The sequence below is a fragment of the Lepidochelys olivacea genome (genome assembly GCF_965140295.1).
Source record: "Lepidochelys olivacea isolate rLepOli2 genome assembly, chromosome: 5".
Lineage (NCBI taxonomy): Eukaryota > Metazoa > Chordata > Testudines > Cheloniidae > Lepidochelys > Lepidochelys olivacea.
The window spans coordinates 40,139,040-40,166,515 of NC_140415.1; the positions used below are offsets into that span (position 1 = coordinate 40,139,040).

The window sequence follows — 27,476 nt, forward strand, 5'->3', positions numbered from 1 at the left end:
AATACGCGCCGGTGGGGGGAGCGGGGCGCGTGTCTGCTGCAGCCGCAGCCGAATGGTCCCGGCTTGTGGCGCGAGCTTCGGAAGAGGCGGGGGTCGCGTCACGTGCTAGCGGCTCTGCCCCAACGGTGAGCGCGGGCCCCGGGCCCTGAGGGGTGGCTGGTCGGACCTCGGGGGCTGGCCGAGCCTGGGTCGGGGGCGGGCCGGGCTGGGGACTGTGCGTGGCCGGGGTAGCGGGACTCACCTGTGCCAGCGCCCAGAACGGGGGAGCTGCCCCTAGGGTGAGCCAACGCCCCAGCCGGCGCCGCCGGACTCCGGACAGCCCGGCCGGCAGGGCCCCAGCGGCCTCGGGACACTTGGACCAGGGACCCCAATGTGCAGCCTGTGAAAAGTCCCGAGAGATCGCCAAAGTCCCCATCGAGGTGCTCGCCCCTTGGTTCCCTCGCCCTCCTGCCAAGCTACGGTACACCGAGTTTATCCCCCGTGGAAGCATGGAGGATAAGGGCTCGTACCTGCACCTCGGCAGGGATAATTAGCGGAACAGAGGGGGTGAGAGGAGGATGCTAGAGGAGGTGCAAAGAAGACTGTTCAGGATTATTCTTAGTCTTTGTCTACACTGGCACTTCGTCCGTAACACTTTTGTCTTTCAGGAGTGTTTAAAAAAAACAGCCCCCCCCGCCCCCCCGACAAAAAGTGCCAGTGTGAACAGCTGTGAAGAAAACTGCTGCCGCTCCTGAGGGGGTGGAAGCTTTTTATTGGCAGGAGAGCTCTCTCCAGTCGACAAATAGTAGCTACACTGCATGCCTGTAGTGGCACAGCCATGTTCCTAAAAGCCTTGTAGTGTAGCCATAGCCTTAGCGAGTCTTGTGTTGTATAGGTGTGTCAAAGTACTTCCTTTTGATGTGGAGGAGAAAGTGGGCTATTATCCATTTCTCCAGTCCCACACCTTCAGCCCCATAGTTATCTTCTGACTTCCTGGTGGGGAAACTGGAAGGACTGAGGCATTAGCTCCATATTTCTTCACAGGCTGTGCTTTTCTCACTTTAGGTTATTTCCCTCTTCCTTCAGAAGATTCCTCCTTCCTCCAGAATTAGCCTTCCAGTTAGAGAATTGCCATCTCTTCTTAGAGGTCTTTGAAAAAGCAGGATTTGGGACCCATTCACAACACCATTTTTCACCAGAACTGGAGAAAGGTCTGTCACAGTAGTGGTGAGTTACTTTTCCCTTTTCTAATTTTATTAGAATATAACCTTAGTACACGTGGTACGTAATAATCCCACCTTGTCCATGGTATGTATTGGATGGTATCTTGGCTTCTCTGAAAATTAAGAGACTCATAGCCGCATTGCTTTTGGAAGCGTTTGGAACAAATGATCACTATGGGTATATGTTAGCCCTCATCTCCAAATGATACTGTAATCTGTTTACAGCATAAAAACCATGACAGTCATTATAAGGAGGGGTTATTTCTGATGGGTGAGTTCTATAATCCTCAGATCCTTTTCTGCAGTACTAGTTCCTAACTAGTTATTTCCCATTTTGTATTTGTGCATTTGAATTTTACCTTCATAACAGTAGTACTTTGCATTGTCTTTATTGAATTTCATATTGTTGGTTTCAGACCAGTTCTCTAAATTATCCAGGTCATTTTGAATTTTATTTTTGTCCTCCAAACTGATTGCAACCCCTCCCAGCTTGGTGTCATTTGCAGATTTTATAAGAACACTCTCCCTCCTGTTTTCCAAGTAATTAATAAAAATATTTAATAGTACTGGGTCCTAGACAGATCCTTCTGATACCCTGCTAGATCCTCTCATTTTGACAGGAAGCCATTTAAGCTACTTTTTTGCTATGATTTTTTAGCCAGTTACGCACCCACTTCATAGTAATTGATTTTGGGCTTTAGACATATTTGAGGTTATTTTAAAAATAGGGGGCACAACAACATGTTCAGTGCTTTCTTTTGGGAAAAGGAGTTTTGGTCTCACATCATATGATCAGATGGGAAGTCCTGGGGACCAAACCAGAAACCATGAGTAAAATGGCATTCCTACTAAAGGAGAGATTAGCGCCACTCACTAAATAGAGGTACTGAAATTATGACAGATATTTTTATGAATAGTTCGGAAATAAAAGAAATCAGTAAATAAGTAGCTACCTAAGATATAATAACCTCTGTGCACTCTGTCCTTGCTAAGAATCTATGGGATTGCTTATCCAGGTTTCCCAGAATGTGCCAATACTGTGTCTCCTAATTATGTTTTTATATATGAATGCAGAAACCTGAATGGCACTTGGTTATTGTGTGTGTGTGTGTGTGCGGGGGACCCTTCTATGTGGACATAACTCAACTAGTGTTTGTTGTAATTTAGGTAAATCATAAGCTGGTTATTAGACATGGTTGTACTTGTAGTGCCTTAGCTTTTATTGTGGAGAATCGAAAAAGCATTGCTCTGGAGCATTCTTCAGTCCATGCCACATTCTGTTTGCCCACTTACTTGATGAAAAGTACAATAATATTAGTGTTTTAATTATTGTTATTGTCAGAGTTGGTGAGAAGATTTTGTTATCTGGGCTGGTAAATTTCCATGACACTAAAGGCTATTTACTGGCTGATATTTGAAATACCATTAGCAATGTCCTTTGAGGACACTGCATGTTCCAGTCTGGAGGATGTAAGTGGAAGTGCAGTCCACTGTAAAGAAATGTAGGTTGACTGCGTGTTAGCCACAGAAATAAGGTTATGTATTTCCCCTGCTGTCCCACTTTTAATGTTGTCTAGGTTATGTGGACTAATTCCATAAACAAAAGTTTTGTTTAAAAGGAATTAAATTGGGGATAATGCAAAACCTTAATTGCAAATTATTCTGGGTTGACAAGTACCAAGAGTGAAGTATGTTTTGTGCTCATGGAAGATGCTTGACATTTTAAATTAAGGTTTTGTGTTTTGCTCTGAGGAGATTAATGTATAGTATGTATTCTTATCAAACAGAAGCAGAGTGATGTTCTTTGTGAGTATGAGGAAGTTTGACAATGTCAGCGGAAATGTGCTGTGTGGGCATTAGGGTATAGTTGAGAGGTGTCTCATAACATGGTAACGTAACATGGTATTCAGAGCTGGAAATGGAACCCAGATATGTAATGTAGCATAGACCAGTCTTATCTACTCAGCCACACTGCCTCTCTTATAGAATCTGACAAATATTTGTGCTTGACTACATGCTCCATCCTAGAACTGGGAGAAGAACCTAGGAGTCCTGATTTCTAGCACTTTTCTGATGTTTAGTAAATAGTTGCTTAACCCACTCCCAAAGAGTTTGTTGATTCCTACTTTAATGGTGATCCACATAGAGGAAGATCTAGGAGGGGCCCTTATGGCTTCACATGGTAGAATTCCTGTTTTTCCATATATATATATATTTAATAATTGGCTTAATTCACACAGTGAAGAAATTTACTGAGGACGGGGATATTTCTGGTTCTATTCTAAGTTATGGGAAATAGTAGCCATTTTGAGTAAGGGAAGATTGTGACTATATTGGGAAAGGTAGGAAAAGACAGTTAATAGACTGTAATTAAGTAAATTTAAGTTCCTCAAATGTACATTCAAAGTTGGTAGATAAGTCTTAATTATATGGAAAATGTGAATAACAAACCAGCCATTTGTTAGCAAAAGGGCTACAGAGTCAGATCACACAATGGAGAGAAAATTCTTGAAGGGCCCATTTTAAATTAATTTTAGTTCACAAACTGAGTAACAGATTTTGCTGAAAAATCTCCAGAAAATTCATGATGTACTCTCAGATTCTGTGCTCTAAGCTCAGGGAACGTACACAGTGTTGCGTTACAAAACAAAGAGCTTGAATTCCAGCTTTAAGTGCGAAACTTAACCCCCCTTAATAATAGAAGTGTTACCATGCCAATCTAATATCTGGATAGTGTTTGGATCATTCTAAAAATGGAAGCTTGTAAAAGGGATAATGGTAAAATAATTAGCAAAACTATAGCCTGTGTTCTGAAGAAATTATAACTCATATAATTGAACTTGCTGGTGCATTATGGAATAGTTCATATGTAATCTTCTATTAAGCAACAGTTCTGTGCATTCTGTATTTCTCTTTTATTACCAAGTGTATTATGGGGAAAGTATAATCTTACATTCTGGAAAAGTCTTTGTTTTTGATGACATGCCTTTTCAGAAGATTTTTTGGTCTTTTGGAAAAATGAATTCTTTCGATGCAAACACCATCTGCCTCTGTTTCTCTTAAAAGAAGTGCTGTTGTCATTGGTGTTTCTTGAACACATTCTGGGTGCTGACATTATACATGTTTTCTTAATCCATGACATTTTCTTTCCCATAAAATGATACAACAAAGCTACATATTGCACAGCATTCTGGCTTTTGGTAAGCTCTTTATCTATATGTGTGCAAATGCTGGGAAGAATTGTTGCAATAATATTAAATTCCAGAGCAGAAAGATCTGCTGCAGAATGTTTGGCATACTCCATTCCTGTTTCAGAAGTGAGACAGGGAAATAATTCAGATAGGTGTGACTTGATTTTAAATAAAAATAGGCTTGGCAGGATTCAGTTTAAAGTGATAGATGTTGGTAAACATCAATTATCAGCGGAGATACTGAAACAGATGAAAAAAATCCGTTGATAACAGTTGATGTGAGTGCAGCCTCCCTGCCCGCATCAGCACTTGCAGGGATTGGATGGCATCGGCCCTGTGGTAGCAGGGAAAGTCCTGGGAGTTAGTGAGCAGGGCCATGACTCTGAGCTGCAGAGAGCTTCCTGTGCTGTCACAGAGCTGATGACCCCGATTCCTGCATGCAGGAGGAGAGGGGAAGGCTGTGGTCCCTCCCAGCTATGACCTGGAGGAGGATGAGACCCTAGTCAGAGGGGAGGCCACCATGCTGCTGATTGGCTCTGACCCTGGGCAGGAGCTATTCCTGGCAGTCCTGGCCGGCCTCTGTTCTGCCCCACCAATACTGCAGCCTTCCTTGCACCTTGTGCTGTAGATGTCTGGTGTCACTGGCCCTGCAGCTTTGCAGCTCTGCTATCATGACTCCACTTGCTCAGCAGGAACTGTTCAGCATCAGGGTGGCCTACCCCATGCTCAGGTGCTTGTCCTCCTTATAGCTGTGATTGAGGGTCTCTGTTCTGCTGGGCCAGGACTACAACCTCCCCCACACCTTGTGGAAAGGTATCTTGGACCCCTTTACCATGTGGGGAGCCCCCTGCAGCCCTGTTGTCAGTACTGGGAACCTCTTGCAGCCCCACTGTCTGTGCTACCCTAACCCTACACAACCCCATAACTTCTTACAACCGTAAAAATAAAAATACTTAATTGTCAAAATTGAAAAAAAATTGAATTCTGCCAAGCCTAAATATAAAATAGCAACACTGTTTAAATGCTAGATTTAGGTTACAAACTATATAATTTTAAGGGTTTGGAAAGAGATTGAATGAATTGTTACCACTTGGTGGCAATATAACATACTATTTTATCACAAATTGAGATTTCTGGCTATGAATGAGTTGTTATATTGGGTTCTTTAGGATCCAGGCAATGCAAGATTTACATGCTTTTGCTGAAGTAATCCTTTGATTTATTTCTTTATATCAATTTCCTTGCCAGTACTGTAGCTGTACCCAATTTATTTGTACAATTAATATAATCTGTTAACTAAAATTCTAACTAATTCATGTTCTAAACTAGTTAAATTGTCCAACTTTTAAAGGATCAATTTCCTCTTAAAGATAGGTTAGTTTTTAAAAGGAAATCTTAAACTTGAAATCTAGTTAGTTTTTAAAAAGTTAAAAAATAATTTGCTACTACCCTTGCCTCTGCCAATTTTTGTGGCTTTATTATAATTTTCCTATAATTCAAAAATGTTTTTTTCCTCCTACTGTATGAAAGACACGCACAAGGGAAACTAACTATACACAAAGTGTTATCAACTGTGTACTGTTAAATTGTAAAAGAGAGAAATAGATTGTCTCTAATCTTTCAATTATGTAATATTACTGGCAGTTATGCAACACTTAGCAGATAAGTTTTTAGAAGTACTCGTTAAGTTGATTGCCTATTTAATATTATGCTTTGCATAATAATTTGATTGAATAATTTTTAAAAAGGAAGTAATTTTGTCAGTGTAGAACATAACGTAATTATTAAACTTAATTTCTTTCAGTTGTAAAGGGCCTATCCAAGAATATGTATGTTGTCCTCATATACTAAAAAATAGAAAATCTGCATGATCTAATATCAGCACTAAAACCCTTCTCACCACCCAGTCAAACTTCTCATCTCGGAGTGAGCCGTCATAAATAGATATGCAAAATTATCTGTTTGACAAAGGATCAAGTTCCACATCTTGGGCCCTCCACCAATGTATCTAGATCCTTACATTTTGATCACTCAAGTTGTTCAACTGATGGGGTAAAACATGAGGAGGTGCTGCATCTAAGATATACAAGATCCAAACAATAAAGAGTTTTATAAATAAAACACTTTCAAATTCATGTATAAATGTACTGGAATTTAGTGCAGAGCAGTGCTGAGCGCTGTTCATATATGCTGCCTGTGGGAAACGCTGCTAAGTAAAGGCAGCTGCATTCTGTGGTAGATAAAATTTTAGTGTGGTTTTCAGATGTAGCTCCAAGTAGAGAACCTTGCAGTAAGTCAAACTAGATGCAACAAAGTTATGGATGAATGTGGTAAAAGCTGTGTCCAAAAGAAAAAGTTGTAAATTTCTTGCCAGCCTCATCAAAAAAAGCACACTTGACCACTGCTGTTGTCTGAACAATATCCCTGCTTTGTGAACCTGATTAACAAAAGTCAGGCATACTCTCTCAGGACAGGTATTATTTAAGCCATTTTTCATTGCTTGTTCCTCTACCCTACCACAGTCCAAGAGATAAGATTGTAAACAGGGAGGTGCATGTTCATTGAATTATTTGAAACCTGTATTCGGTTTTTCTCTGTACTAAAGAAGCATTGTTGATATTAACTGCAAAAAGCTTCAGAGGGAGTGGAACAACCAAAAATTGTCTGGTGTTTTTCTGGGGTGAGCGTGAACAAAGAACAAAAAATATTTTGTGCTTTGTTTAGGAACCATTAAGAAGCAGAAAGGAAAATTTTGGATGTGACCTTTCTTGTTCACCTTTAAGACTCTTTCATGTGCTTATCACTGTGGTATGCAAATAGTATCTGTTTCAGGTTTTAGAGGAAACTTGTGCTTTGTTTTATTTTTCAAATGACTGACTGAATTATTTTCTATAATTTAGGTGCATGAAATAAAAAAAATATTTTCTGCTAATTTGCATCTGTATCTTGAAATGTTTGTTTAGTACAGACTTAGAACAACAGCTTTATGTCCTATCTAATTTTATTTATAATTATTCCTAGGTTGTTTACCTTCTTAAATTGACAAAACAGTATTTCTGCAATCATGTTAATTACTCCTGGGGGAATTCTGCATCACTGTGCATGCACAGAATTCATGTCCCTTGCAGATTTCTTTGCTTCCATGCAGGAGAATGACTTCTGGCGGGGAAGCAAAGGTAAGCTGCAAGAGTGGTCATGCATCTCTCCCTGGCAGCGCAAGCAGGTTGGTTTGGGCACTCGGAGCAGCCAGTAGAGACGTAAATAACTACCCGGGAGGGAGGAGTGCTTTGCAGTCCTGTGTGTGAAAGAGAGACCCCCCTCTGTCCCTTTCACTCGCTATTGCAGCATGCTTGGTGTGGGTATGGAGGGGCAGGCTTTGGGATGTTTCTGAGAAGGTAGGTGTGGACAGGCAATGTCCCCTAAGACAGAGCAAAATGTAGCAGCCTGCCTGCTTAGTGAATTGTTCCCATTCTCTGTGAATTCCCCCAGGAGTATAAAACAGGTGTAAAAGTTTTAAGGCTCCTTTACATTGCCAGAGTGGTGTAAGGACAGTATGGTCTTATAAATGCTTATGGTGCTTTAGTGATTAGAACTGGTCTAAATTTTTGGACTGAAAAAAATTCCTATCGGAATGTGCTCCTGAAACTGTTTGCTACTGACCTTTCTGGAGATGGTCAGTAGCCAATTTAACTTGTGAGTTTGATTCCCCAGCCCTCGCTTGCTCTTCAGTTGTCTATGATGTAACACTGAGCATATGGCTGGATATATTTGTTGACTAATAACTAGAAATAAAGGGTCAAACCTAGTTGCATTACTGTTAGGCACGGGTGTTTGGGGATTTCCTCCAATGTTCCCTACTCCCATTCTCCATCAATTGTTCTGTAGTTTAAATAAATTCCTGAAATAATTGAAACCAGAGTGATTATATTGCGTTATTTTGACAAAATATGCAGAATTTTATATCGTGTGCAGAATTTTTAATTTTTTGCTGCAGAATTCCCCCACAAGTAGTTAATGTAACATTTGCTTCTTTTAATCGGACAGCAAGGTCATTATAAATTCACATTTAAAAGGGAAAGAAATATGAGAACAAATTTATATTTTGTGGCAAAGTAAGTAATTAGCATTCCCTGTTCAGATGAATTTGGTTTATGTGCATTAACATGGATGCCTAATGAGTGCAAATATGCCTAGAAAGTTCTATATCTTTTTGTCTCTAGTTTTGAAGCTCTACAATCTAGCCTCTTAATTTAAATAGATATAAAATGCTTAAATAGATGAGATTGTGTAAATTAACTATTGGAAATGGATCAGTTACTTTTAACAAAGCAACATTTTATTCAGAATAGGCAAAAGAGCTAATATTTAATTTTCACTCATCTGACACTTTCATATCATCCCAGGCGGTGCCCTGCCTGTTGTGAAAGTTAAAGCTACTTACAGTATTGCTGTGATCCTGTTGCGCTTTGCAGAAAGTTAACTAATAAAAAACGCCTCCAAGAAACCCTGACTGTTTTTGTAAGGCTCTGGATATGGAGAAAACTTGCAATCATAGATTATGGGCTTGTTCTCCTGCTGAAACTTATGAAGCCTATATGCGCTCAGAAGGGCTGTCATAAAAGTGAAGACACTGGAAGAACTTTGGCTAATTTATGTCCAAAGTTGTATCCTCTGCTACCAGACGAAAGCAATAAACAGCATTACTCCTAATACTTGTACCATTCCAGGGAAAAAAGGATAAACTATATCCTTAACTTATCACAGTATGAATGTTTATATTTTTCTTTTGTCAGTAGGCACCACTGCAAGTTAAAAGCTGCTAAACTTATATTCTTTCTGGTATCTTAACAATTGCTCACATCCAGTTTTCTCTTAGCATTTTAGGAGAGGATGGGCTGCATGCTACTAATGTGGAAAAATTGGCATTAGAGAGAGAAAATAGTTCTGTGGATAAGGCGCTAAATTGGGACTCAGTAAATTCGGGTTCTGTCATGGTGCCCCAGATTTCCTTAAACAAGTCACTTAATTACCCTGTGACTTGGCTTCCCATCTGTAAAATGGGGAGCAGTACTCTGCTTTGCATAGGTGGCACGAGGATAAATTCATTTATATATTCAAGTGTTTAAATACTATTGTGTTGCGTGCCATAGAACACTATGTACATTTTTTTTTTGTAAGGGCTTGATCCTATAAGTTGATTAAAACCAAATGTATGCTTAGGTGCTTTGCTGGATTGGGAGTGTAGTGTTCAGCATCTTTCATTAATCTGTACATTAATGTTTTTTCCTTTTTAAATATCCTTATCAGATTTTCATGGATCTCAATAGTGCCAGCACTGTTGTTCTGCAGGTCTTGACCCAAGCCACCAGTCAAGATAGTGCTGTGCTGAAACCAGCTGAGGAACAGTTGAAGCAGTGGGAGATACAGCCGGGTTTTTATTCAGTCTTGTTGGTAAGCTGGAGTGAAAAGTGCTATTCATTACATGTTCCACTATATATGGTTAAGTTTTGAAGAGGTGGGCAGGACACTTATTTATACTTGGAGGAAGTACCATGTATACTCGATCATAAGCTGGTTAGTTAATAAGCCAACCCCCCTCCCCCGCCATGATGGATAAGTAAAAATGGAAAATTTTTATGACCCATTCATAAGCCGACCCTGTAATTAAGGGGTCAGCAAACTTTGGCTCTCAGGCCATCAAGATAAGCTGCTGGCGGGCCGAGATGATTTGTTTACCTCGAGCGTCCGCAGGTATGGAGGTAAACCTAAGTAAACAAAGTGTCTTGCACCAGCTGCTTACCCTGATGGGCTGGGACAGCAACTGGTGGGGAAATTTTTTGGGGGGGGGAGAAGCTGGGAGTCAGGGGAGTAGCCCCTGTGACCACCTCCCACATTTCCCCATCCCTAGTCCGGGGCCCCCACACTCTCCCCATCCCATCCCTTCCCACATTATCTGGGGAGGGCCAGGGGAGGATGTCTCTGGCCTGGCCGCAGCATGCTCCGGCGGGCGGGGCCGGGCGGCATGGCGGCAGTGTGCTCCGGCGGGCGGGTCCCGGAGCTGCAGCTGCTTCGGAGGTTGTGGGGAGAGCAGCATGGCCAGAAGCAGAGAGGCCCCGCCTCTTCCCTTCTGGCTCTGCTGGCTGTGCTGCCTCTCCTTGCTCCCTTTGTTGTGGAGAGGGGCTGTGTCCCACCTCTCCCTCTCTATAACCGTTCATAAGCTGACCCTCTTCTCTGGTCCTTCCCTTTTTTACTAAAAAAATTTGGCTTATGAACAAGTATATACTGTAAGTCTTAATCTTGCTTCTGTAATAGTCTGAGAATGGTTTTCTCCTATCAGTGGTAGCAAATAAACTATTTTCAACACTGGTTCAGGAGTACTTGTTGCTAGTAACATGCCATCTGTGACAAGTCAAGTTTTTAATGTAGTTAGGTCTTCAGTGACTAGGTACTTGTCTTTTGCTTTAGTGAGTCATATCTTAATCACAAAGAGAGGGGAATGTAGTGCTCTAAACTTCCACATGTTTGGTTTTTTTTAGAAGAGTTGATGTAGTATTTAAATGTCTGCATAAAAATACTCTTATTAAAAACAGGAGGCAAATCAATTGCCATATGTCAGACTATTATAGTAAAATATGACTGTGGGCCAAATCATAACATCTGCATGGAAAGGAGGAGGATGGGGAAAGTAAATTTCATCTTGCAATTTCCTTGGAATCATCCCATCCCGTGTGTGTGGTTTGCCTCTTGTGGAGTGCTGGTTGAGCATGGCCCTTCAAACCAGGTGCTGTCATGATATCCGCAGGGCTTTCCCACAGATCTTACTATATTTGAGGAGGGCTGGAATGTTTGCTTGGAGGCCCAGAAGACTCTGCATTACTCCTAATGTTTCCACTTTCCCTCTCCCAAAATAGCAGTAAGGTTCTTCAGGAACCATTATGAAAGCAGTCCCAAACTTCCCCTCCCCACCGTTATAAGGGGATCAATTTGTGGAAGGTCTTAGAGAGGGTCAGCACTATGTTACCTGAGGAAATCTCTGCAGATTTGAAGGGGAATAAGTGAGATAATAAGTGCTGAATAACAGTCTTCTCGCTCTGCCTCTCTTGTCTGGCCACACTCCCTGAAACTGCAGAGCCTTAAACTTGTGGAAATCTGGTTGGAATTGAGGGTGAGGAAGGTGATACTTACACTCAACAATTCCCCACTCCTCACACCCTTGTGATAGAAATTGGTCCATTTCTATAGTTTTTCATCCCCTGTGTATGGAAAAATAGAAGTTGAGTTAGCCCTGTTTTTATTCTATAAGACAAGAATATTTAATTAAAATGTTTCAATAGCAGTAATTTTAAACTATGGTGATCTCCTTTTTACAATTTTTTTTCATTGAATGTTTTCTATTGTTTCTAAAACTTATAAACTTAAGGGGGGTTTTATCTCTTTGCACAACACATTGGACCCATTGATGATAAAGCACATTTTCAACAGAATATTTTTCGTTTGATGAAAAAGATCAGCAATGATAAAAGAACTGTTTCATTTGACAATAATGCAGCCAGAGTACATTGCACTTCTTTGGTTAGGGATCTGATGTATTTTTGTGCATTGCAAAATCAGAAGCTTCTTAAAGATGCCCATGTATCTCTTTTGTCTCCTGGCATAAAGTTGACATTGTTTAATTCCCCAACAGCTCTCTTGTACCAACAATTACCTTCTCCAAGATACTGTCTTTAAAGTTAATCTTTTAATTACTTCTGCGCCAAAACATTAAAAATTCTGCATATTTTATTTGTCAAAATAACACAATATAATCACACCAGTTTCAATTATTTTGGGTTATTTATTTCAAAATACATGTCAGCAAGTATGTCTGTAACAATACAGACAACAAAAGAGATTCAGGAAATATACTTTCACAAATAGATTCCTTACTAGGCATATTAATACAGAACTCTGAGTAATAATTCATATAAGCTACAACACAGAACCGTATTTCCTGCACCCCTCAGAAGCAGTGCAAAGGATTGGAGGAGTCATCGGTAATGGAGGAGCTGAGGAAGAGGGAAGTAAATTGCTCGGAAGGAGCCTGGGTGTGAACTTGGAGGGTTGTTGGGTATGGGTGGGAAAAATATGGAACAGGTTTTTTGGGGGGGCATGGAGGGGTTGTTAGGGAGCTTCCCCCATTCAGAGCCTGGCTGACCCTGAGCCTCTCCCATTCAGTCAGGCACATCTTCCCTGTCCCTGTGTGTTCCTGCACCCCCATGTGTCCTTGCACGCCCTGGCCGCATGTGTCCCTCCACCCCCACTCAGACACCCACTCCCCCCATCCCCATTTGGCCCTGCACCCCTCCCCCATGTGGCTCTGTACCCCCTCCCCATGTGTCTCTGTGCCCCCAGCCAGTCACTCCCCTGTCCCTGTACCTCCTCCCCCTGTCTCCATGTGTCTCTGTACCCCCACCCAACCACTCCCCTGGCCCTATGTGTCTCTGCACCCGCACCCCCCCCCCGTTCTCATGTGTCTCTGTGCCCTCACCCAGCCATCCCCTCTCCCTGTGTAGCTCTGCACCCCTCCCCCATCACCATGTGTCCCCGCATCTCCCTACCCCCTGCAGCCTTGTGCCTCCACTTCCATTCAGCCCCAGTCTGTCCTCTTCCATTAGCCCTTATGAGCTGCTATCTCCCCATAGCCCGTCTCCTGACCTGGCCTTTGGCGAAGAAGGCAGGCTCTTTCTCTTTCCTTGCTGGTGGGGATCTGCTGCTTTGTTCTGTGCCACTGCGCTGTCAGGTGGATAAAAGGAGGAACTGCAGAAGTTATTTCCTGCTGGGAGCTGCTGCAGTTCTTACACCACAGCGCCATCTGTTGGGAAAAATGTGGAACTGCAGCAACAATTCGGCAGAAGCTTTTTTCTGCACAAAAAAATAAAAATATGCGGGTCTCAGTAATTATGCACACACGCAGTAGCGCAGCATTCCCCCAGGAGTATTTTAATGGAAGTTTTTGTGGTGTTAAAACGATTTAGAAAATCACAGATAGCTGTGGCAAAAAGGTATCTTAAACACATATTTTTCCTGTATTGGGTTGCCTCCATTGCTACACTTTCCCACGACTGCTGCCTAGTATTGTCCTTTGCACTTCCCTCTTCATGATGAGAATGAATTCTGAGGCCTGGAAGTGTAGCTTCAGACTCCTCCTCCTGAATGTCTTATGTATACAGTCTACTCCTGAGGGAATTCTGTGCTAAAAAATTAAAAATTCTGCACACAATATTTTAAAATTCTGCATACCTTATTAACACAATATCACACCAGTTTCAATTATTTTGGTAATTTATTTCAAATTATCTGTCAACAAATATGTCTGTAACAACACAGACAACAAAAAAGATTCAGGAAATGCTTTTTGACAAATAGATTCCTTACTAGTATATTAATACAAAACTTTGAGTAATAATTCATTTGAATTACAATACAGAAACATATTTCCTGCACACTTCAGAAGTAGTGCAAAGGCTTGGGGCACTTTGGGTTAATGGAGGAGCTGAGGGAGAGGGAAGTAATTGCTGGGAAGGAGCTTGGGAGTGAACCTGGAGGGTTGTTGGGTATGGGTGGGAGAAGTATGGAACAGATTTTCTTTTTTTGTGGGGCGGCGGGGGAGATTGTTAGGGAGTTGGGGAGCCTCCCCCATGCAGACCCTGTCTGACCCCCTAGCCACTCCCATTCAGTCGAAAATATCTGCTCTTGTCTCCATGTGAGCCTGCACCCCTTTGCCCCCATCCCCATGTGTCCCTGCACCCCCACTCAGCCACCCCTGCAGTCCCGTCCCCATGTGTTCCTGCACCCCGTCTTCATGGGTCCCTGCACCCCCACTCAGCCACCCCCTCCCCCGTCCCCATGTGTCTCTTTACTCTCCTTTCCCCCATCCCCATGTGCTCCTGGAACCCCACTCAGCCTCTCTCCTCCCCCTGTCCCTATGTCACCCTGCACCCCCCCCCCCCAAAGTGTCCCTGCACTCCCAATACCATTCAGCTCCTGGCTCAATGCTGTCACCCCATTAACTCCTGTTCCCCCACCCCAGTCTGTCGCCCCACTAGCTCTTCTGAACCTCAGTCTGTTACCCCCCTATCCCCAGCAGCCCCATGTGTCCCATTCTGTACGTCCCCCCCATATCCCATGCCGCCTCACCTGGCCCCGCGGTAGGGCACTGTGAGGAATGCAGCCTCTGCTCCCTGCCTCTGTGTGGCTGGCTGCTCCAGCGCGAGAGCCAGCTGCTTTCTGTTCTGGTGCCACAGCAGCCCCTGGTGGGTAAAAGGTGTAATTGTAGCCCCTCGCCAGCAGAATCTATTTTCTGTGGCGTAAAAAATACCTGCGGGGGGACATATATGAATAGCATTGGGTATTATGAGATGATTACATCATATTTGAATTCTCTTATTCTTAAAAATTTCCACCATGAACCTTCTCCAATTAATATAAATTTTGGGATGTTTGTGTTTAACTCTAAAGTCAAATTTATTTCAGTAGGAGAGTTCTGGGTCTCTGCTACTTTGTTATTAACCTTGTTTAGAATATAAATCACAACATTAAATTAACTATGTTATATCCATTCAGTATACTGTGTCCATATAGAGTAAAATATCCTGAGTGCTGTATAGCCCAGCTTCCATTTTGCTATATCCCTTTGTCATAACCACATGGATATAATATTCATTATTTATTGTATTGGAGAATTGGTCTGAAAACAACAAGATGCAATTCAATAAAGATAAGTGCAGAGTACTGCACTTAGGACAGGAGAAATCAAATGTACATCTACAAAATGGGGAATAACTGGTGAGTTGGTAGTGCTGCTAAAAAGGATGTGGGGGTTATAGTAGATCACAAACTGAATATGAGTCAATAATGTGATGCAGTTGTGATAAAGACTAATATTCTGGAGTGTATTAACAAGACTGTTATACATAAAACACAGGAGGTAATTGTTCTGCTGTGTTTGGCATTGGTGAGGCCTCAGCTGGAGTACTGTCTAATTCTGGATACCACACTTTAGGAAAGATGCCAAAAAATTGGAGAGAGTCCAAAGGAGAGCAACAAAAATGATAAAAGGTTTAGAAAACCTGACCTGTGAGAAAAGATTTAAAAAACTGAACATGTTTAATCTTGAGGGGAAAAAAGACTCAGTGGGGACCTGATATGTCTTCAAATATGTTAAGGGCTGTTACAAAGAGGACGGTGATCAATTGTTTTCCGCCTAAGGTATGACAATAAGTAAGGGGCTTAAGCTGCAGCAAGGGAGATTTAGGTTAGATACCAGGAAAAGTGTAGTTAAGCTCTGGAATTCCCATCATTGGTGATTTTTAAGAACAGGTGGGACAAACACTTGTCAGGGATGGTGTAGGTTTACTTGGTCCTGCCTCAGTGCTGGGGGCTGGTATTGATGACTTTTTGGGGTCCCCCTAGCCCTACATTCTATGATTAGACCATATACTAATCTTGTTCTTCTGCATCTGGACTATTTCTTCTGCTCTCATGTCTGTCCTTTTGTCTTGATGATGCATCTTTGAGCTGCCCAGACTCTTTGATCTGACCGATTCCCAGTGATTTCTTTTTGACTTCTAGGACCAATGCCTTTGATCCCATTCAGATTGTTCTTGAGCTGATTCACCTATTCCCATGTCTATAAGTACCTGTTTACTTTGTTTTGGATCTGTCCTTCCGTTTAAATGACTGCCTAAATGGGAACCCCCATTTGTATCTTATATAGTTCTGTCTAAGAATTGTGGTCACCTGGTCACTCTTCACTTTGTAAGGGCTCTTCGAAAATTTGTATCAGCTGATTAACAATCGTCAATCGTTCAGATCTCTCCCTCGGTATTTTATCCTTGTCTTGATAATAGTGTAGACAGACAGTTACATCTCTTTATCTGGAGCCTGCTGGGGGCCTGAAGACAAGGCATTTGTGAACCCTTCCAATTTGAATGAGCTCCTTATTGCCCTCTTTTAATATGGCATGAAAAATATTGTCCAGTATGTCCACCCTCTGTCCTGCTTTCAGAGTCTTGGCTACCATAGACTCCAAATTATCGGAGAACTGAGGGAAGGGTCCTTTCTGTCCTCACAGGGAGCATGAGGAGGCACAGGGCACACTGTGGACAGAGGGCCTCAGTGTACACTGCTCTTTAAAAGAATCCAGTCTCTAGGTATATATGAGCCTCATGTAGGAGAGTGGAAATCCACACAAACAAGTTCTTGGAGAACCGCTGTTACTGTATAGTAGGCAATGACTCTTTCTGCCTTATTAGGGGAGGAAGGCCATCTATCTGAATCAAAGTTAGAGGTTCCAATTATGTATAGATTAAAAATAAAAGGAACATGTATTATAGGTGGGGCTATTATCACTTGTTAAGGTTGACCGACACTTTCCATTATAATACTCTGTTTTCATTTGATTATAACTTTGTTAAATTTTGGCCCAAATGGTAAAGTCTTCTATGCTGGGTTGTGTTTCTGGATGCATTTTTCTGGAAAACTTCAGCTAAAATATTGCAGCCATTTCTGAGTATGAAGCTAAGGAAAAGATATGTTGCTCTGCTCATGATTGAGGGCACCAGAAATAAATTTGAAAAGTCCTAGTGCCCCCATGCTTGGGGTAGGGTTTTGAAATTTGGAAAGGGAGGTGGGCTTTTTCAAGGATATGGCTTTTAATTTCCCTATGAAAATCTGTCCAAATTTGTTCATGTTTTAAACCTTTTAAATATCGCACTTAGTACATACTCATTAGAGACTTCTTAGATTTTAGCTGCTAAATTCCCAAAGATTCTGACAAGGCTGGGCATGTTCCAGGCTGAGCAGAACTCTTCTTGCAATTGCAATTCTGGTCTGCTTTGGTTTCCTCTGAGTTTTCAGTGACCACCTGCTTGCTTGGCCCATGCAGCATATACAGGAGGAAACTGATTTTCAGAGAGGACAAGAACTGGACTTGCAAGAGGGTGGGTGTGGGAGAGTAAATTGAAAGGAGGAGTCTGGCAGGGAGACTGGGACTGTAGACTGGCAGGGGAGTAGTGAGGGGGAGACTGGGAGTTGGGGTTGGGAGAGACTGGGTCTGGAAGCTGAGGAGGGAAACTGGGATGCAGAGACTGGGAGCCAGTAAGTGCTTGTGACGGGTTGGGTCACAGAAACCCCCTTGGGACTGCCACCTGATGTGCTGGGACAACCTCTGAGCCCGTTTTCCCTGGCAACTTGGGACTTCAGTACCTTGCCTGGTTGTTCCAGACATGCTCGCCTGCTACAAACACAAACCCAGGTCTGAATCACGTCCCCCAAAAGCTGCTGGCTTAACTGAAAACAGCTTAAGAAGTGCTCCTGTTTCCAACACCCAGATACCCAGTTCCCAATGGGATCCAAACCCCAAATAAATCCGTTTTACTCTGTATAAAACTTATACAGGGTAAACTCATAAATTGTTCTCCCTCTATAACACTGATAGATATGCACAGCTGTTTGTTCCCCCAGGAATTAATTGCTTGCTCTGGGTTAATTTAATAAGTAAAAAGTGATTTTATTATATGTAAAAAGTAGGATTTAAGTGGTTCCAAGTAATGACAGACAGAACAAAGTGAATTACCAAGCAAAATAAAATAAAACACGCACGTGTAAGCCTAATACAGTAAGAAACTAAATGCAGGTAAATCTCACCCTCAGAGATGTTCCAATAAGCTTCTTTTACAGACTAGACTTCCTCCTAGTCTGGGTCGAGCAATCACTCACACCCCTGTAGTTACTGTCCTTTTTCCCAGTTTCTTTCAGGCATCTCTTTGGGGTGGAGAGGCTATCTTCTGAGCCAGCTGAAGACAAAATGGAGGGATTTCCAGGAGCTTATATAGTCTCTCTCTTGTGGGTGGAAACTCCTCTCTCCCCCCATGTAGAATCACAGCTACAAGATGGAGTTTTGGAGTGACATGGGCAAGTCACATGTCCATGCATGACTTAGTTCTCTACAGGCTGAGCCATTGCCCACATGTGTTAACACGAACATTTCCAGGAAAGCTCAGATGTGGATTGGCATCTATCAAGATCTAATGTTAGCCAAGTACTTCCATTTACTTGAATAACCCCTTCACACTATGTTGACTAAATCTGCGTTAGGTGCTTTCTACAGCAAATACTTTAAATACAAGCATAGAGCCAATGCTCATAACTTCAGATATAAAAATGATACATACATACAAATAGGATGAATACATGCAGAAGAACATAACCTTTGCAAAGATATGTTACATGGCGTATCTAGCATAAAACATATTCCAGTTATATCATATTTATACTTATAAGCATATTTCTATAAAGCATTATGGGGTGCAACATTACAGTGTTGTTGGGGAGAGACTGGGATCAGATGAGGTGCTTGGGTGGGCGAGGGCTGGGATTGGTTGGACAAGGAGACTAGGTATTGTGCAACTGAACGGCAGGCAATTGAATTCTGTCTACAACTATTGTTTTGTGTTCCTGCAGGATTTAACCCACGGTCAGTTGTTAGCCAGCAATACAATAACCACCAAACCTGCAGATAGCTAGATACAGATATATATAAAACATACACACACACACACACACAGATTTATACAAATGCCTCCATGTTCTTCACGCCAACAGTACATATTACTTTTCTCGATTCATTTGTTTAATTCCTCTAGTCAAAGCAAAAATACTTAGAGGGTGATGAATCAAAAATGCCCATTTTTTGTTGTTTAAATCAGTTGATCTATCTATGTTCTTATACTGCCTCCCTCACCATGCTCTGAGTATTGGATGGCAAGATAAGATAATCTGAGAAGGTTGTTGCACCCTCAGAGGCATCACTTAGAGGTCTAATCTTCAGGTTTGACTTATCTAGACTCCAAGGAATAAGAAAAATTCAAATCCAGCTAGCCTTAGCCTATTATTTTCCCATGATGTAACTAAATGGAGTTGAATCAATTTACTGTATTGAAGGTTCTTCTGGATGAGATCTTAGAACCACAGGTCTAATTTGCTGTGTATGTACATTAAAGATGACATGGGGAAAAATGTATCACTCATTATGATGATTGGAAGAAAGGGGAAGTCTTAACTTTGGGAGACTTGTGGACCAGACCAAGAAGTAAATAACATTTTTAACTTTTTTTCTTTACAGAATATCTTTACAAATCATACTCTGGATGTAAATGTAAGGTGGTTAGCTGTGCTGTACTTTAAAAATGGAATTGACCGCTATTGGAGGCGTGTAGCACCACAGTAAGTTGTATGTTTCCTTTGTTTACATGTTAGAGTAGATTTTGTTACAGTTTCGCCACTGTTTAAAAATATATATATATATATAACTGATAGGAGGGAAGAAATGTGCCTGGAAGTTATAAATAAGACAACTGGAAAGGATGTGAAAAAGCCAAATAACTCATTAATGAACTAGTTTATTCATACTTTGGCACTTACAATTTGGTCTGTGTTGTGTTTCTTTTAGGGACTGTGTTACCCAGTCTAGTCATGTTTACTAGATTTTTGTGGTAGGCACTGAACAGTGGCTATCTGAAAGTCTTAGTAATGACAGTCATTTGAAAACATTAAAGGCTCTTTTGGATATTTTATGGTTACTCTTATACTCTATTTGTCTAGAACTTGTACTGTAGGTGTATGTGTCAGATTTACGATCGATGTAGGAAATTAGAGATCAGGGAGATGTCTCGAAATCTATGACCTACAGCCTTTCTGTTCCAATTTTGGGTCATTTTGATGATGTGGAAATTCACAATTAAGGTTCCACAAATAAACTTAAATTTCACCATTATTCTTGTCTACCAAACCATATACCTAAAATTTACCTGGGGTTGCTATCATAATATAATATGAAACCATGTATAACTATATATGTCTTACAGGATAGTTTCTTTTTAGGCGTAGATGTGAGTACAGATTTTTTTAGGACTCCCAGCACTATATCAGGAGTTAAATAAGGGAGGCATTTTGGGGTCCTGATCCAGTAGCTCTCCTATACAGTACAGTAATCTGTACAATAAGCTTCCAGGATTGTCACACACTATGTCACACTGAAGCCTACAATATCTGTTGAATAAGTGTGAAGTGAGGGAAACAGCTATGAGCGTGGTTGAGAGCTCTTTCTGTCCCGAATATCACCAGAGTTGATCATCACCAAGATGCATGGTCTGTTACTGTCCTGTTTTTAAGTTCTCAGCCATTTTGACTTTGAGTCTTGGACCACTGTGATGTCAGAGGTAACTCAACCAATCACCACCCTTACTCTACTCCTGATTTGCACATAGCAGTGTCATTGATTATAGGAGGGGGACTTCACAGATAGTGGATCACTTGGCCCAGCTGCCTCACCTGTGTGACAACATGGGCTTGTAGCTGCTAGTACTACTTCTACTACTAATAGTGGGATATTATAGTCACAATATAGTTTGAATAGTAGATAATGTAGGCTGGATTCTCAAGCTGATCTTTCTGGAATTGGCTGTTCTGAACCAGTTGGTGAAGATGTGGCAGCATTTTTGTATTTTCCTTGCTGTATCTAAGGTGACTAATAGGAATGCCTTTTGCACAGGGATTACATAAACTGTTCTTCTGGACAAGAATAGTGATGGACACTGTGACCATGTTCAAGATCATTTGTTGTTTGCATTGTGTTTAGAAATTTGAGAATGAAGAACGTTGCCCCACTGTGCTGTCCAAACATATACAGAGAGATAGTTTCCACCTCATAGAGATTACAAACAAGGTTAAGAGAAGATACAGCTGTTGGGGGGAGGGAGGCAAGTTTATGTAGCTGTGCAGCGTACAAAACCTTAAAAGTTCATAATACAACACCCAATGACTGTATAATTCAACTGCTAGGGTATTCTTAAATGCATATTCTTATCGGCCTGCAATGCTGACATCTTACATTTGGAATTGCCAATCTTTCAGGGCCAAATACCAGTTTGAGTGAGGAGGAAGGCGCATACCTTTGAGATTTCTTTTCACAGAGAGATAATGCTGCTTTGGTTTACACCAATGGTTCTTATTAAATAAGGAGCACTGCTCAACAAGTGGAAACCTACTGTGGCAAGAGGTTTATATTTATAGTATATTTCCATTTTTATGTGCCAGTCTTTATCTTAGTGGTAAAATCCATTGTCTTGTCCTGGGAAAAGTAAATTGGCTACAAGTTGAATTGTTTGCGTGTGACTCCATATTAAACTTGCTACTAGATTTCCATTATAAGCCCTATTTTGATCTCATTTCTAACTTCCTCTGGAAAATTTTACATATTTCAAGGGAGATTTTTTTTTTTTTTTTTTAGAAAACTCCCTATTAGTCAGGGAAGGTGTTTCAGAGATAAGTGTCTGAAACATACTATCTTAGGGTGTAAAAGTGGTTCAGTTTATTAACTTTAATTTTATGCTGTTCACCTTTCGTTTGAGAACCAGCCCCTTTGAATATTTCTGGACTGATCAAGTGGTTCATTTTGGATTGTTTGGTTCAAAGTTGATAGCATTCTAAAGTCTGTGAGCTCTATGCTAAATTTATGAAGGGTACAGTTCTTGCCATGAGGTGCTTTAAGAAGTCTACAAGGGTAGCTTTAAAAGAATCTTTTTATATAGCAAAAAGGATATCAAGATATGTTAATTAACACATCCGTCATCTAGGATGCAATCTTATTTACATATTTGTGGAGAATCAATAAGAAACACCAATTATTGCTCACCACAAATTATTTAAATAAATTAATAATCTTGGGTCTGTGCTTGGGCTTTGTGGGAACTCCCATAAATCTAAATTTCTATTCTATTGATTCTACCAGAGCTAGCTCCACGCTATTCCTGCTGAGGTAACTGGAACACTGAAAATAATCTTCACTTTTCTTACTTGCAACAAACTACTAAAACAGAAAAAGAATAAGAAGTTACATAACCATAATTTCTTTGCAGAGGAAGGCAGCTGAGTGGTATGCAATTAAAATACATATTGTCGCAGAGCATCAACTACAACACCAGTTTTCTAAAGATATTGTTCTTAAAGGGTTCTCAGACGAAAAAGCTCCAGGGATCTCTGCTGCGTGCTCTCAAAAAAATGTAACAGGTAGTAAGACTGACTAAGGCATGTTTGCTTTGTGAATAGATTAAGAATAACAATATTCTATATATTTGTATACACAACTATTTTTAATAGTGGCCTTTTGGAGGAAGTAACCATAATCATCTTGTGGTGTTGGAGGTGAAAAGAATGGGAGACCTGCTGGGGCCACAGGGAAGACAACAACCCCTATTTTATAGTTGAAGTGTTTTCTGGAAAATGAGAAGGTGACTCACTGAACTTTGTTAGGCCCCTCCATTCTTCCCCAGGTCTGGGAAAAAGGACTTGGGCATACCAAGAACTAATGTATGTTCACACCAGGGCTGACTATACATCTTTTCTTCCAGTTGCTGATCTAAGCAATACTAGTTCTAGCTGCTAGACTGTGTAATAGGCTTCCTCTAAAGCAGATTTAATTGTTTGTACAGCACCTGAATATGTTGCAAGCATAGTAGTCCAGCTGCTTAAGCTTGATAAGTATGTACTTACTTGTCTTTTTTGCAGCACTTCATATCCCCTATTCTAGGAGAGATTGTGATTTCTCCTTTTCCTTTTGTCCGGCATCTACTTACTTTGACAATGTTGTCTCTCTAGCAGTGTCATCACTTCTCTTCCTGACATAGGCACAGCATAGCATTTGGCCCTGTCAAGAACACAGAAGGTACCACCTGGCTTCTACTTGACATGGAGGTCTTACAGCTGACTCCTCATGGCTTCCTGTGGGCTGTTCAGCAGCCTAGAATTACTCCAGAGGGAATTCTGAGCCAAAAAATAAAAATTACATGCACAATATTTTAAAATTCTGCAAATTTTATTTGGCAATAAATAAATGTGGCTCCAGCATGGCAGTGGGGAGTACAGGCCACAGGATGAAATGAGGTGGGAGATCACCCTGAAGCCCCCACCTCCCCAGTACAGGGATTCGGCAGTGAGGCTGCATCTGACCCTGACACAGTGCAAGGGCTGGGGCCTGCTCCAGAAACAACCTGGGGCCCTGCCCCGCTTTGGCAGGTGCACCACGTGTAGGTGGGCAGGTTCAGCCCAGCAGGATCCAAGTGTGGAGGGGCTTAGTGTGGGGGATCCAGGTATGGGGAGAGAGGGTTCTGTGTGGGGCAGTCTGGGTGTGGGCAGCTTAGTGGGAGATCTAGATACACAGGGGCTCGTTGGGGGTTCTGGGTGCAGGGGCAATGGGACTCTGCAGGGGATCCAGGTGAAGGTGGTTGGGGCTCAGCGGGATGTGTGTGTGGGGAGATGGGGATCTGGGTGTATGGGGCTTGGTGTGGGGGTCTGGGTGTTGGAGGAGTGGGGCTTGATGGGTTGGGGGTCCAGGTGCAGCTGGTTGGGGCTCAGTGGGGTGGGGATCTGGGTGTGGGGGGCTCATAGGGGGTTCCAGGTGTAGGGGGGATAGGGCTTGTCAGGGTGAGGGGTCGATGGGCCTGCTTAATGGGAGAGCACTAGCTGCTGCCAGGGAATTCCCCTATCCCTTTTTCTTCCCCATTTTATCTCTCTCTGCCCCATTCCCCTCCCCTCACTCCCACATTCCCTGCCCCCTGCCCTATTCCACCACCCCTTCCTTCCCCACTGCCTTTTCCCCCCATCCCATCAGCCACCTTCCCTCATTTCCCCAGCCCCACCGCAGGCACTCACTGTTGCACAGAAAACAGGAAGGCTCCTACTACACAGAAGGGGATCACAACTGGCACTAGGACCCAGGAGGCAGTGTTCAGCTGCAGAGTCAGCACAGCTGAGATTCAGCCTCCTTCAGCTGAGCAGCTCTGCCCGTGCAGAAATGAGAGGGATGGTAGTGGCACATAACCCTGTGTGCCCCCCCCATGCCTCGCCTCTGTTTGGGTCCCCTGAACTGCACCCATGTTTTCTGCAGGGAAGCACAGAAATTCTGGTGGGGGTGGGGCGTTTTTTGAGGGCACGCAGTCCCACAGAATTCCCCCAGGAGTATCAACGTCCGTAGTGCTGAATGCTATGGCCACTTCTCCCTCCTGCTACAAAAAAACACCCATGTCAGGGGCTGAAAAAGAGCAGGGGTTATTGCCCAGGCTGCTATGGCCTCTTTACAGCTCCCTGTTTGTCGCTGGAATTGGGCAGGGGCTATAATCTCGCCAATTGTCTCTAGGATTCTATCTGTTACACATTCAACACCTCCTTAAGTTGGTGCTTTTCCTGCTCCTCGCTTTTTTCTCTGGGGGATGTTTTTAAAAGCTGTCTTCTTTTCTGAGCTTGTGTTCCTTTGCTGCATTGTTTTTCTTGCTGTTGTGGATTGCTTTTCACTTGGTTCTTGTATATTTGGTGCCCCTCAATTAGGTTATTGTGGTAGCAACTTGAATAATGCTCTCTTACACCAAATTTATGCTTGGATTTGTGAGTGCTCAGGATAATTTGTCTTTCATCCTGGATTTCTGGTTTAGAAATAGTAACAGTTTATTAAAATGGTTCCAAAGAGAAATGACAAAAGAAAATATTTGTTTGAATGTGAATGTCTGTTTTTCCTCTTTCCACACTTCATAACACAGCAAGAGCAAGTCCCCCTCTTCCTCTCCTCCAGCCAAAAGAAAAAAAGTGTTTAATTGTCCAAACCTTAATGAGTTCAGTACCTCTGATGCCAACTCCCTATCTTTCTGACTTCCAACTGAAGCAATTTAATAGTGTTGCCTGTCCTAGCTTTTCAGTCCATGAATTTTAGCACTGAAGTGAAGTTAATTTAGCAAATGGTACTACAGTCACTTTCTCTGTTAAATAATTATTTTCTCTGTTAAATAATTATATTACAACTTAAAATATTAAGGGAAGATCACAATCTCTCTCGGTTTTTGACTCTCCAGCAAGTCTTTTGCAGTGGGCTCAACATAATATGAATGGGCAATTCCCATCCAGCAGATGTCACTGTTGCATCACATGAGCTGCTTATCAATTCAGAAAAAAGTGTTCTGTAAACATGAGTTTCTTGTTTTTAAAGTGTCTTGAGACATTTTATTACATGCAATTATTAATGAGCATATTTTTGCTTTTTTTCTTCTCTTGTGCACTTGACAGTACTTAGAAAGATCAATACATTCAGGATAAACCTCAGATACGTAACTTGTGCACAAATCAATTTTTCAAGTGCTTTTCAGCACTTTGCCATATTTGCTTATCATAAGATATTTGTGTCTGAAAATTTTTCTCCTGAATAGTCCATCTTCTCCTACTTGATCCTGTAGTAGAACCCTAATTCTAAATCTTTCACGTTGTGGTTTTTATATGAAGGATGAGTTGGGTGTATATATTTAACAGATATGACTATTGCGGGATTGAGTGGAAAGAAAATTTGGCATATGGGATGAGTTCCTGTTAAATAACACACAAAATAAATGAAAACATATGCGGAAAATTAGCAATTCAGTTGTTTTTTTAATGCTTTCTGTTTTTCCCAAGAGTATCCTGTTGTAATAGTTACTTTTACAATCAAGATTAAATTTCTTAATTGTAAGCACAGTAGCTTACAAATATCAGAAAATGTCACTCAGAAGTATAGGCTTTTGTGATTGCCTATTTTTTAAGACGTACTTGATATGTCTAACTCAGTGGTCCTCAAACTTCATTGCACTGCAGCCCCTTCTGACAACAAAATTACTACATGACCCCGGGGAGGAGTAGGGGTGGGGCGGGGGAGAGAAGGGTGGAATGGAGCCCAAATACTGAACCCCGCCGTCCAGGGATGGGGTGGAGCTCAGGCTTCAGCTTCACCTCCAGGTCCCAGCAAGTCAAAAGCTGGCCCTTTTGACCTCATTAAAATGGAGTTGCCATCCGCTTTGGGGTCCTGACTCACAATTTGAGAACTGTTGGTCTAACAAAATAAAATTATGGTAATGTCTGGTTTTTTAAATGGAATCCGGATACTTCAGATCAATAATTGGAATTACTGTTTCCTGAACATATTTTCCACTTTTATAGAGCTATTCAAAAACGGTAGGGTAAAATTTTGAAAAGCATCCACGTCCCATTTCCAAAAAGATACATAAGCATCTAAGTCTCATTGAAAGTCAATTGGACTTAGGCTCCTAAGTGCTTAAATTCATTTTGAAAATGAGACTTAAAGCACTTTTGAAAATTTACCCATGTACTATAAATTTGTCTAAATTAATCTGGGGAGTAGGAGAGAGGAGAGTATATGTGATGTAGCTGGAAAGGAACGTCCCTGAAAACTAGGAAAATTGCTATAAATGTTTGATGTAAGACCACATCTCATTTTGTTCTGTATTGTATTGCCTTGGACCTTTAAGGCTTGTCTAGACTAGGCTAAAAGGTATATTTTTAAGATAACATATTTTAAAGAATAGTAGTATTTGCTGGGAGAACTGAATCCTAGAAGGGAATCAGTCTGGCTAGTGTCTGGTACGTTTTTCTCTGTTGCTTGAGAAAACTATGAAAAGGAATGTAGATTCTGGAACTGTCAGCAAACTCAGGAAGATAACACTGGTTCATTTAACATTTGTAAGTGTCTCTCTGCAGCCATAAAGGCTTCATAGAAATGATTTAGGTGAAAGCTTACATTCTGCTGAAAATTATCATTTAGGTCCTTTGCTAGAGATCTTTCCATGTGCCAACAGTTAATGTGTGAGGTTTTTTTTTCTTTCAGGCACTGTATAATCTGTAAATCCTGATAAAATGTTTTAAAAATTCCTTATTTTGAATGCACAGTATGCCATTGTCTAACAATTTTTTCATTCAGACGTCTCTAAAAAAGATATATAACTACAGTCGTATGGAATCTGGTATGTTACAGGAGTGAAAAATGGTTAAATTATATAGTAATAGATAGACGCAAATTGTTTAAGAAGTTACATTAAATAAATGTGAAAGGAAAGCTTAAAACTGTACTTGCATAAAAGTTGACTTCCCTAATCTGTTTTTCTAGTATGTTATTGCTATATATATCAAGAATTTTCACTCAAATGCTGCCTCTTCTAAAGGACCCTCAGTTTTC

The 27,476-nt window shown here is 41.5% G+C and overlaps 1 protein-coding gene across 6 annotated transcripts in view; it reads left to right on the top strand.

Moving 5' to 3' along the window:
• The window catches only part of IPO11 (importin 11), a 297,144-nt gene that overhangs the window by 22 nt on the left and 269,646 nt on the right, over positions 1-27,476 (top strand). The window contains exons 1-4 of one of the 6 annotated variants that reach the window (XM_084627946.1): positions 2-125; positions 1,066-1,206; positions 9,701-9,844; positions 19,557-19,657. In XM_084627946.1, coding sequence (XP_084484072.1) covers positions 9,707-9,844; positions 19,557-19,657 — 239 coding nt within the window. In that variant the 5' untranslated portion in view covers positions 2-125; positions 1,066-1,206; positions 9,701-9,706. Of the gene's footprint in view, position 1; positions 126-310; positions 420-444; positions 461-1,044; positions 1,207-9,700; positions 9,845-19,556; positions 19,658-27,476 lie in introns of those variants that run through there. The other 5 variants (XM_084627942.1, XM_084627947.1, XM_084627943.1 and 2 more) reach the window with 5 other exon arrangements.